This window comes from Panulirus ornatus, chromosome 18, assembly GCF_036320965.1.
Source record: "Panulirus ornatus isolate Po-2019 chromosome 18, ASM3632096v1, whole genome shotgun sequence".
Lineage (NCBI taxonomy): Eukaryota > Metazoa > Arthropoda > Malacostraca > Decapoda > Palinuridae > Panulirus > Panulirus ornatus.
The window spans coordinates 51,273,297-51,285,973 of record NC_092241.1 but is presented as its reverse complement, the minus strand read 5'-3'; the positions used below and the strand labels follow the sequence as shown (position 1 = coordinate 51,285,973).

At 40.1% G+C, this 12,677-nt stretch overlaps 1 protein-coding gene across 13 annotated transcripts in view; it reads left to right on the top strand.

Annotated features, from left to right (window-relative positions):
* Window positions 1–12,677, top strand: part of LOC139755080 (tRNA endonuclease ANKZF1-like) — a 73,848-nt gene that overhangs the window by 21,042 nt on the left and 40,129 nt on the right. For 7 of the 13 annotated variants that reach the window (XM_071673179.1, XM_071673171.1, XM_071673170.1 and 4 more), the window contains 5 exons: window positions 180–371; window positions 701–904; window positions 5,940–6,044; window positions 7,039–7,139; window positions 12,437–12,551. In XM_071673179.1, coding sequence (XP_071529280.1) covers window positions 215–371; window positions 701–904; window positions 5,940–6,044; window positions 7,039–7,139; window positions 12,437–12,551 — 682 coding nt within the window. In that variant the 5' untranslated portion in view covers window positions 180–214. The remainder of the gene's footprint in view (window positions 1–179; window positions 372–700; window positions 905–5,939; window positions 6,045–7,038; window positions 7,140–12,436; window positions 12,552–12,677) is intronic. The other 6 variants (XM_071673176.1, XM_071673173.1, XM_071673175.1 and 3 more) reach the window with 1 other exon arrangement.

Sequence of the window (12,677 nt, the reverse complement as noted above, 5' to 3'; positions counted from 1 at the left end):
ATACACTGACATTCAGGACTTCAGTGTATCATATCACTTTTCACTGACTGTTTATGGCTTCTTTTTGAAAGTGTGCAAATATAATTCCCCTAATATTTGTATGTCATGTTCTTTGGATTTAATTATGAAGACTATAATTGGTATTTGCTTCAGTTACATAATTATGGTGGGAGTTTCAGATGATAGTGTGGTGATTGTAAGTACATGGTGTTTCATGGGAAAGGGAAGAATGTCATTGTGCTTGAAGTTCATCAGGTATGTGCATTATGAAATCCCCAGGTGGAACCCATCTTCGGCTGGGATACGACTTGCCCCAGGCAGTGCTGAGTATGAACAACTCAGCACCCACCCCTCATCATCCCCGAGCAAAGGTATGTATTTTTTTTCCTAAGCACAATTTTATCACTTAATTATTTTGCTACAACTGTAGAGGATTCACCAAGACTTCAAGATTTTTAGGGTCAGTAACTGAGATTTGGATGATTAAAGTCCCTTAGTTTTATTTGTGTATATGGCTGTACTTGTTCTGAATTAGAATGATTTTAACAAAAACTTTTCCAAATATTGTAACACAGTATTTTTGCATCTTTGCATATTTATATACTTGGACAACTCATCAGTACTTTTTCAACCAATTCTTTCTCTGTACTTTCAGATCTGATAACATTCTGAAAATATTGTATTAACACTTGTCTTTCAGAGCATTGTTCCAATGGTCTTTCCATGTTCCGGCTAAGTCTACCAACCACGTTAACAGAAATGCGATGTTCATACTGCCAGGCCACATTCACTGACCGTCAGGACCAAGTGGATCATTATCGTTTGGATTGGCACCGCTGTAATATTCAGCGCTCCATGGCTGGCAAATCTCCACTCACTGAAGAACAGTTTATGAATGATTTAAGTTAGTAAAGAAATTTGAGTGTCTTTTGTATTTCTGTGTCTTTCAGATAAATATTTTCCTAAAGAAAAGATGGTTATGCAAAAACATGTTCTGTTCATCCATACTGACACCCTGTTACCCACTAACCTCCAAATTTTATGCTTTTGCATATCATATTTTTGGTAGTCTATAGATTTAGCTTACTGTAATATTTTATGGTAAATACAGAAAGGTTCAGGTTTTGTCCAGAACTTGGCTGCATTAATTCTTACAGGATGTCATTCATGGCCCTTAAACTAGCTGCCTCAGAATTCTCATCCAAACAAAGGAACTTAGAAGTGGTTGCTCCACCATTCAGAAACCTAACCCCCTAAAGACCTAGGCCCTCAGAGAATTCCTTTTACTGTATAAACCTACAATCCCTGATATGAGAATCAGTATATTGAGTGTTGAATGAAACTATTTATTTTCAACTAATACTTATGTGATAGGAAATGTTAAACATAGTTACAAAGATTTTTCATGTTCATGATACAGTAAATTGCTTATTGCAAGGAAATTGGTTGATGATCTAGAATTATAGATCACTTCAGTGGGGCCTAAGTCAGAAGGCTAGACATTCTCTTGCAAACTAGTATTTCAGCCAGGCTCTTTTATCATAAAAAGGATTACGGTGATGGATGATACAAAATCGTGAGTGTACAGTTTTTAAGCAGATGCATGATACATGGGTCATGGCAGAGATGATTGGTTCACCATAGGTAACGGCTTTGTTCTGAATCTTTGCTAAGCACCATCATGGCTGTTAATGAAACAGCTGTTACCGTGTTGTTGGCAGGTTGTAGTGTACATATTTTTTCATGGCTCTCACTAAATAATACGCAGGGGTATGAAGATGTAGGCACACACATAGTTATATGTTAATTTTTTATTATTACCCCAGAACCTCTTTCTAAGAGAACCATTGTGTTACTTAGGATCTCTTTTTAGAAGCTCCTGCAGCTCAAGGCTGTGCAACTTCCAGTAACAGGGAAATGTGGACTCCATTAGGGTGAGAAGTTATTTAGCGAGCATTGCCAAAGGTGACTTTTCATTTGCAGTGTAACGTTATGTAGGCAGAGCTTGGTAATGCCCACATATTTATTATTGTATGTAGCATTTATGGATCTGGAGAAGGCATATGATAGAGTTGATAGAGATGCTCTGTGGAAGGTATTAAGAATATATAGTGTGGGAGGCAAGTTGTTAGAAGCAGTGAAAAGTTTTTATCGAGGATGTAAGGCATGTGCACGTGTAGGAAGAGAGGAAAGTGATTGGTTCTCAGTGAATGTAGGTTTGTGGCAGGGGTGTGTGATGTCTCCATGGTTGTTTAATTTGTTTATGGATGGGGTGGTTAGGGAGGTGAATGCAAGAGTTTTGGAAAGAGGGGCAAGTATGAAGTCTGTTGGGGATGAGAGAGCTTGGGAAGTGAGTCAGTTGTTGTTCGCTGATGATACAGCGCTGGTGGCTGATTCATGTGAGAAACTGCAGAAGCTGGTGACTGAGTTTGGTAAAGTGTGTGAAAGAAGAAAGTTAAGAGTAAATGTGAATAAGAACAAGGTTATTAGGTACAGTAGGGTTGAGGGTCAAGTCAATTGGGAGGTGAGTTTGAATGGAGAAAAACTGGAGGAAGTGAAGTGTTTTAGATATCTGGGAGTGGATCTGGCAGCTGATGGAACCATGGAAGCGGAAGTGGATCATAGGGTGGGGGAGGGGGCGAAAATTCTGGGAGCCTTGAAGAATGTGTGGAAGTCAAGAACATTATCTCGGAAAGCAAAAATGGGTATGTTTGAAGGAATAGTGGTTCCAACAATGTTGTATGGTTGCGAGGCGTGGGCTATGGATAGAGTTGTGCACAGGAGGATAGATGTGCTGGAAATGAGATGTTTGAGGACAATGTGTGGTGTGAGGTGGTTTGATCGAGTAAGTAACGTAAGCATAAGAGAGATGTGTGGAAATAAAAAGAGCGTGGTTGAGAGAGCAGAAGAGGGTGTTTTGAAATGGTTCGGGCACATGGAGAGAATGAGTGAGGAAAGATTGACCAAGAGAATATATGTGTCGGAGGTGGAGGGAACGAGGAGAAGAGGGAGACCAAATTGGAGGTGGAAAGATGGAGTGAAAAAGATTTTGTGTGATCGGGGCCTGAACATGCAGGAGGGTGAAAGGAGGGCAAGGAATAGAGTGAATTGGAGCGATGTGGTATACCGGGGTTGATGTGCTGTCAGTGGATTGAATCAGGGCATGTGAAGCGTCTGGGGTAAACCATGGAAAGCTGTGTAGGTATGTGTATTTGCGTGTGTGGACGTATGTATATACATGTGTATGGGGGTGGGTTGGGCCATTTCTTTCGTCTGTTTCCTTGCGCTACCTCGCAAATGCGGGAGACAGTGACAAAGCAAAAAAAAAAAAAAAAAAAAATTATTTATTTTGCTTTGTCGCTGTCTCCCGCGTTAGCTAGGTAGCGCAAGGAAACAGACAAAAGAATGGCCCAACCCACCCACATACACATGTATATACAGTTATATTCAGGTTCATATGATTCTCAAGAGCCTGGCAATACATTAAGAGCTTAAGAATGAAAAAAAATATGTGTTAGTTTCCATGTACCAGTGGGAAAACTGTATGTGATGAAAGGTTTTAGATACTGGGGTTGCTTAAACAGCAGACTTGTGTATCAAAATGTATATTGTATGTAATGCATCGTATAGGTTTATTATTTGATAATTTTGGATAGAATGATACAAGTGACTCAAGAAAAATTTTTAGTGATTTTTCCATAATGGCATGCCAGTAATATCCCAAATCATCTCTTATGATACCAGTGCCTCTCCTTATATAAAAGATGTCTAGAATCACACCTGTCTCAGGTTATCATTACAAAGTATTTAATATCAAACCAGTTAATCTTGTAAGGAATGACATTGTAAGAAGAGGGTATGTAAGAGGTGAAGTATGATTGGGAGGGCTGGTCAGGGGATGCTGAAATGGTTTAGATATATGGAGAGAATGAGTGAAAAGAGATAGTCAGAAAGAATTTATGTGTCAGAAGTGGAAGGAGAGAGGGGAAGGGGTAGACCTGGAAGGAGATGTAAGGCTTGAGTGGAAAGGGCTTTGGGGTTACTGGGACCTCAACATTTAGGAAGGTGTGCATGGGATAAAGAAAACTAGGGCAATTTGGTATACAAGGGTGATGTGCTCTCAGTGGGCTAAACAAGGATGTATGAAGTCATTGGGGTAACTATGGAATGATCTATAGGGCTTGGCTGTGGATGGATCTGGTTGTGGTGTATTATACGAGAAGCTGGAGAGTGGATGTAAACAAATGAGGATATTCTTTGTCTGATCCTTTACTGCCTAGCTAACATGGAGATTGTGAACAAGCATAGAAAACAAAAATGAATAAAGACTACAGTGATGATTTTGCTAGATATATATTGCTAGAAGCTCAAATCATCTCACCATGAAACCAGACTCTTATAGATGCATGGATCATGAAATGGCCTGAAGGTTGTATAAAACAAAGTCTGGAGATGGTCTAGAATTGGTTTGATCTTGGCTAACTTGTCATCAAGCTGTGTTAACTGGAAAGTGAAAGAACAGTTTTTCATAAAATATATGGTTCCCTGACATGAGCTGATGAAACGTAGGAGTAATAGATAAAGGCTGTATTGTTAAGTAATTCATCATCCAAGGTTTCTTAATGTCATCAGTGGGTATTCCAAAGAAAGTTCATAACTTGGATAAACTATGTTCATGCAACTGTGCCACTGTTTTAGGTCTGTTGGAAGTGTTTTTATGCTGCTTCTAGTTGTGATACCATTGTAAAGAGGACAATAATATGAAATGCATGAGTTATGCATCTTATGTTGTTTTTTTCTGCTTCATTTGTTGTAAAGTTACATTCAAAGATTTTATACATTTGATGTAGGTCAGAGCTTATACATAGAATAGACAGACTAGCTACTATATTTGGCAAGTAATATTATCTATTATATGTAGCATAGAATTTTGATAAAAGACCATCATTATCACCATCACCAGTGAGCAGATATCTAAGTCTTAGATTTTGATATTTATTTCTGTTTATAGATCAGTTGGCATATTATGCTTAGAAGGTTATCACCATTACCAGCACCATTAACATAGTTACCAAAATGACAGAGCAGTAATTTACCAAGTCTATGCAGGGAAATGAAAATCCCAGCCTTTGTCAGTTTGTGGTGTTAGGAGTAGGAATTCCATTTCTGAAGAATTAATTCACATGAATTGCTTACTTATTTGCTTTTGAACCTCTCATGTTAACAGGAAGGAAATTAATGATCATAGAGAGACAGATAAGTAGGCAAAAGTTTCTCTTGTCCATGATAGGCTGAACCTGTGAATCTTACATTAGGTGTTTGACAATGTCCTGGTCATTAAGCAAATAATAGTAGGCTGCTTCACTCACCTCATGAGTCAGGTGACAATGTAAGGTAGTCCCTTATGAAGCAGCAAAAATCTATTGACTGAACATAGATCTTTAGTCAAAATCCTATTTTCATGAGTGTTGCAGCATTTGGAATCTCACACAGAGAGGTGGGCAGGAAGGATGGATCAAGAAGGAATAGACTAGGAAGATTCATTTGCTCCACCGTTGATTAGGTTCCTAATGTTTCCCAGTGGTGAATTATTCTTGTAGAGAAAATAACCTGAGTTACTTATATCCAATAATTTTTAAGATTGGTAAGATGATAGGGAACAATATAGTTTCTTTGCCATCCTGTAGGCATCTAAGAGGTGGAATGTTCTTAGCCAACTAGGAAAGGTGCTCTGGTTTTTGTGAAACCAAGTAAACAATAATTTCTTGGGTTGGCTGCATTTTGGCTGTTTGATTTCCAGCTTGATCATCACTTGATGGAATAAGTGCAAGTGTCCAAGGTATGTGTGATTGAAATATCTAACTCTGCTAATGAGGAATGGTGTGACTTGCTGGCAGTGTAAGATTTTTTTAACACTAATGTAGTTTTTTCTGAAACAGGTGATGTGTCTAGTATATCAGGATCAGAAGATGATCTCAGTGATGATGATAATAATGATGATGATGATGATGATGATGAAGAGGACAAGGAGACCCAGGACAGTGGTAAGAATATGTATGCTAATGTTAAAGGAGATAAGGGGAATTTCATCTCATGCTGATGTGTGAAATTCTAAGAAGTCAAATTCTTTTGGATATTTCAGACTTCATCCCTGCCTAGATGTTGTTGTTTTTTGTTACCTTATTCTTCATTTAATTAGAGGCTGCTTTGCATCCCAGTCATCTTCGTCTATGCCAACAGGTATTAACTTGTCTGACACACCTGCAATTTCATATAGTAGCCAGCTCTTGTTCCCTTCCTACCAGGTTTAGTAAAGAGGTAATCTTTTGTCCCCATTCTCATCAACTTTTTGTCCCCATTATTCTTTTCTCTTACATAAGATCATTCTTAGGTTACTGTTTTCTTCTCAATTCATGGCTCTTTTTATCATTAAGGTACAGGGGATTAGTTTTCCAAAGACATCAGGAGTGGATGGTTGAATTTTAAGGAGAATTACCTGCATGTTTTAGAAATTTAGGGATAGTGTATATGGAGAGAATTGTTAGAATAGTTTACATTATAATGGGTACAAGCAGGGCAGCTGAAGAGCTGAGTCTATATGCAACTAATCACTATATGTGCTGCAATAGATAAGAAAGATGTTCCTCTACAGAAATATGTAATGAATGTGGTTTGGTGAGGGTATATTTGAACAATAGAGCTATATCCCTGGGGATACGGGAGAAAGAATACTTCCCACGTATTCCCTGCGTGTCGTAGAAGGCGACTAAAAGGGGAGGGAGCGGGGGGCTGGAAATCCTCCCCTCTTGTTTTTTTTTTTTTTAATTTTCCAAAAGAAGGAATAGAGAACGAGGCCAGGTGAGGATATTCCCTGAGAGGCCCAGTCCTCTGTTCTTAACGCTACCTTGCTAACGCGGGAAATGGCGAATAGTTTGAAAAAGAAAGAAGAGCTATATTGCAGTAAAAGGAGATAAGAAATAGATTATTGGACTGATCCCCTTTCATCTGTTCGGTTTTAACAGGGTAAATGCTTTTCAGAGGCAGACAACCTGGTGTTGAGAAGGCAGGCACGGCTATTCTTCCTTAATGCCGATGGCAATGTTATATCACTCTTCAGGAATGTTTTGGTCTGCAAGAAGGTATGTTGTGAAAAAAACAGTGAGACCAATCTCTTTCATGGTTGATGGTTGATAGCATATGTAGTAGGTGTATTCTTTCTGTAATAAGATTTTGGTATGTGCAGCAAGCTGTTCTCTTTGTTGTTATACTGTATATATGAGTATGTGCAGCATGCATTGCTATATAGGTATATATTTGGTATCTTTATTGCAGACTAAATGTTAAAGCAGATAATTTTTGTTGGAAGTGATTGATTAGACTGATTTTTGTGGTAAGTGGTCTTCAGAAATAGTAAGGTGATGATATTTTTGTTTTGTTGAATACCAGTGAAAATAAGTAAACTTGAAGTCAAGGCCTTGTTTATTAACCACAAAATGAGACAAGAAAGTTATGTTTCACCCAGAGCAGCAAGTTGATGACTGTAATCTGAGGTGGTGAGCCAGAAGATCAACTTGAGAGCACCTCTTTAAGCTTACCCAGATGCCTTATGTGAGGGAAGGAACATTTATTCAGGTGATAAGATAAGGCTGGAAGGAGCATGATCCCTTCCTTTGAACCTGGTCCGTATAAAAGTGAAGGTGTCATAAGCACTTTTTATTTTCTTCAGATTAAGGCTGAAAAAGTTTGCATTAATAGGGAAAATATCTTTGATGTCCTTTCTTAATAGAGTAAGGACAGCTTGATCCTGGTCTCTGTGATTGTAAATGCTATTGATCTGTAGACATTTTCAGAAGTTTGTTTCTGGTAGCATTCCAAAGAAAGGGTGCCAAGAATACCATAGGTGATGCTTTATCCTGAATTAATCTAGTTGCAGTAGAGTGGAGACTGGACTAGGATTCTTCATGAGAATTCTCATAAGGTGTTAATCTAGAGGCGAACCTCTTTGCAATGAAAGCCAGTCACTAAAACACACACAACAGAAGAGAGCCAGAACTTGGGAGAAAATTCTTTGTAAGTGGGAGGAACACACTAAAGGTCCCCAGGAGTGTTTTGGAAGTAAATGGTCATCGGAGCACCAGCAAATTAACTGATGAATTAAAGAGGTGTCTGATTGGAGAAGCAGTGACTTGTCAACTGAACAACAGTTGGTGGGTATATACATCTGTATACGTTGAGATGTATAGGTATGTATATGTGCGTGTGTGGACGTGTATGTATATACATGCGTATGTGGGTGGGTTCGGCCATTCTTTTGTCTGTTTCCTTGCACTACCTCGCTAACGCGGGAGACAGTGACAAAGTATAATAATAATAATATTTTTTTTTTTTTTTTTTATACTTTGTCGCTGTCTCCCGCGTTTGCGAGGTAGCGCAAGGAAACAGACGAAAGAAATGGCCCAACCCCCCCCATACACATGTATATACATACGTCCACACATGCAAATATACATACCTACACAGCTTTCCATGGTTTACCCAGACGCTTCACATGCCTTGATTCAATCCACTGACAGCACGTCAGCCCCGGTATACCACATCGCTCCAATTCACTCTGTTCCTTGCCCTCCTTTCACCCTCCTGCATGTTCAGGCCCCGATCACACAAAATCTTTTTCACTCCATCTTTCCACCTCCAATTTTGGTCTCCCTTGTTCCCTCCACCTCCGACACATATATCCTCTTGGTCAATCTTTCCTCACTCATCCTCTCCATGTGCCCAAACCACTTCAAAACACCCTCTTCTGCTCTCTCAACCACGCTCTTTTTATTTCCACACATCTCTCTTACCCTTACGTTACTCACTCGATCAAACCACCTCACACCACACATTGTCCTCAAACATCTCATTTCCAGCACATCCATCCTCCTGCGCACAACTCTATCCATAGCCCACGCCTCGCAACCATACATCATTGTTGGAACCACTATTCCTTCATACATACCAATTTTTGCTTTCCGAGATAATGTTCTCGACTTCCACACATTCTTCAAGGCCCCCAGAATTTTCGCCCCCTCCCCCACCCTATGATCCACTTCCGCTTCCATGGTTCCATCCGCTGCCAGATCCACTCCTAGATATCTAAAACACTTCACTTCTTCCAGTTTTTCTCCATTCAAACTCACCTCCCAATTGACTTGACCCTCAACCCTACTGTACCTAATAACCTTGCTCTTATTCACATATGTATTCATATATATATATGGAGAAAAACTGGAGGAAGTAAAGTGTTTTAGATATCTGGGAGTGGATCTGGCAGCGGATGGAACCATGGAAGTGGAAGTGAATCATAGAGTGGGGGAGGGGGCGAAAATCCTGGGAGCCTTGAAGAATGTGTGGAAGTCAAGAACATTATCTCGGAAAGCAAAAATGGGTATGTTTGAAGGAATAGTGGTTCCAACAATGTTGTATGGTTGCGAGGCGTGGGCTATGGATAGAGTTGTGCGCAGGAGGATGGATGTGCTGGAAATGAGATGTTTGAGGACAATGTGTGGTGTGAGGTGGTTTGATCGAGTAAGTAACGTAAGGGTAAGAGAGATGTGTGGAAATAAAAAGAGCGTGGTTGAGAGAGCAGAAGAGGGTGTTTTGAAATGGTTTGGGCACATGGAGAGAATGAGTGAGGAAAGATTGACCAAGAGGATATATGTGTCGGAGGTGGAGGGAACGAGGAGAAGTGGGAGACCAAATTGGTGGTGGAAAGATGGAGTGAAAAAGATTTTGTGTGATCGGGGCCTAAACATGCAGGAGGGTGAAAGGAGGGCAAGGAATAGAGTGAATTGGATCGATGTGGTATACCGGGGTTGACGTGCTGTCAGAGGATTGAATCAAGGCATGTGAAGCGTCTGGGGTAAACCATGGGAAGCTGTGTAGGTATGTATATTTGCGTGTGTGGACGTATGTATATACATGTGTATGGGGGTGGGTTGGGCCATTTCTTTCGCCTGTTTCCTTGCGCTACCTCGCAAACGCGGGAGACAGCGACAAAGTATAATAAAAAAAAAAAATAAATATATATATATATATATATATATATATATATATATATATATATATATATATAGTGGTGATGTGAGAAGGAGATGGAATGAGTATTTTGAAGGTTTGTTGAATGTGTCTGATGACAGAGTGGCAGATATAGGGTGTTTGGGTCGAGGTGGTGTGCAAAGTGAGAGGGTTAGGGAAAATGATTTGGTAAACAGAGAAGAGGTAGTAAAAGCTTTGCGGAAGATGAAAGCCGGCAAGGCAGCAGGTTTGGATGGTATTGCAGTGGAATTTATTAAAAAAGGGGGTGACTGTATTGTTGACTGGTTGGTAAGGTTATTTAATGTATGTATGACTCATGGTGAGGTGCCTGAGGATTGGCGGAATGTGTGCATAGTGCCATTGTACAAAGGCAAAGGGGATAAGAGTGAGTGCTCAAATTACAGAGGTATAAGTTTGTTGAGTATTCCTGGTAAATTATATGGGAGGGTATTGATTGAGAGGGTGAAGGCATGTACAGAGCATCAGATTGGGGAAGAGCAGTGTGGTTTCAGAAGTGGTAGAGGATGTGTGGATCAGGTGTTTGCTTTGAAGAATGTATGTGAGAAAATACTTAGAAAAGCAAATGGATTTGTATGTAGCATTTATGGATCTGGAGAAGGCATATGATAGAGTTGATAGAGATGCTCTGTGGAAGGTATTAAGAATATATGGTGTGGGAGGCAAGTTGTTAGAAGCAGTGAAAAGTTTTTATCGAGGATGTAAGGCATGTGTACGTGTAGGAAGAGAGGAAAGTGATTGGTTCTCAGTGAATGTAGGTTTGCGGCAGGGGTGTGTGATGTCTCCATGGTTGTTTAATTTGTTTATGGATGGGGTTGTTAGGGAGGTAAATGCAAGAGTCTTGGAAAGAGGGGCAAGTATGAAGTCTGTTGGGGATGAGAGAGCTTGGGAAGTGAGTCAGTTGTTGTTCGCTGATGATACAGCGCTGGTGGCGGATTCATGTGAGAAACTGCAGAAGCTGGTGACGGAGTTTGGTAAAGTGTGTGGAAGAAGAAAGTTAAGAGTAAATGTGAATAAGAGCAAGGTTATTAGGTACAGTAGGGTTGAGGGTCAAGTCAATTGGGAGGTGAGTTTGAATGGAGAAAAACTGGAGGAAGTGAAGTGTTTTAGATATCTGAGAGTGGATCTGTCAGCGGATGGAACCATGGAAGCGGAAGTGGATCATAGGGTGGGGGAGGGGGCGAAAATTTTGGGAGCCTTGAAAAATGTGTGGAAGTCGAGAACATTATCCCGGAAAGCAAAAATGGGTATGTTTGAAGGAATAGTAGTTCCAACAATGTTGTATGGTTGCGAGGCGTGGGCTATGGATAGAGTTGTGCGCAGGAGGATGGATGTCCTGGAAATGAGATGTTTGAGGACAATGTGTGGTGTGAGGTGGTTTGATCGAGTAAGTAACGTAAGGGTAAGAGAGATGTGTGGAAATAAAAAGAGCGTGGTTGAGAGAGCAGAAGAGGGTGTTTTGAAATGGTTTGGGCACATGGAGAGAATGAGTGAGGAAAGATTGACCAAGAGGATATATGTGTCGGAGGTGGAGGGAACGAGGAGAAGAGGGAGACCAAATTGGAGGTGGAAAGATGGAGTGAAAAGGATTTTGTGTGATCGGGGCCTGAACATGCAGGAGGGTGAAAGGAGGGCAAGGAATAGAGGGAATTGGAGCGATGTGGTATACAGGGGTTGACGTGCTGTCAGTGGATTGAATCAAGGCATGTGAAGCGTCCGGGGTAAACCAAGGAAAGCTGTGTAGGTATGTATATTTGCGTGTGTGGACGTGTGTATGTACATGTGTATGGGGGGGGTTGGGCCTTTTCTTTCGTCTGTTTCCTTGCGCTACCTCGCAAACGCGGGAGACAGCGACAAAGTATAAAAAAAAAAAAAAAAAAAATATATATATATATATATATATATATATATATATATATATATATATATATATATATATATGTATATATATATATATTCTTTCTTTCATACTATTCGCCATTTCCCGCATTAGCGAGGTAGCGTTAAGAACAAAGGACTGGGCCTTTGAGGGAATATTTATTACAAATGCTCATCCTATACATTTTCTTTGCTCTGCATTAGATGGTCCTTGTTTCTTTTTCCTTAAAATTTTTGTTGTATTATTCATGAGAAAGAAATTGCTCAGAATATTTCTGGAAGTAACCACTGAAGGTTTCCTCTGAATTCCAGTCTGGGGAGGGTGATATGAGAATGTAACAAGGAAAGCTGTATCAATATGACCTTTGGCAGTCACAACCATAGGTGCCATTCCATCAGTTTTTATTTGCATTTTCTGTTGTTGCCCTTTATGATGTCTTCATGGACCTCTTAATTGCAGTATGAAATTGAAGTAGAAGAAGATGTGATTCAACGTGTGCGGGCAGCCCCACGGAGACAGAATTGGGCTGTTATTCTCTTAGGTGGTGGGAGTTTTGCTGCTGCAGTCTTCAGAGGTGGGTTCAATTGTTTTTCTTAACACAGGAAGTGAAGTGAGAAGATTGATCGAGAACTCTTTTTACTAAAAAGATAGTTTGAAGGTGTGAGCAGAAATGTGCCCAACTGATTGGGTCAGTAAGAAC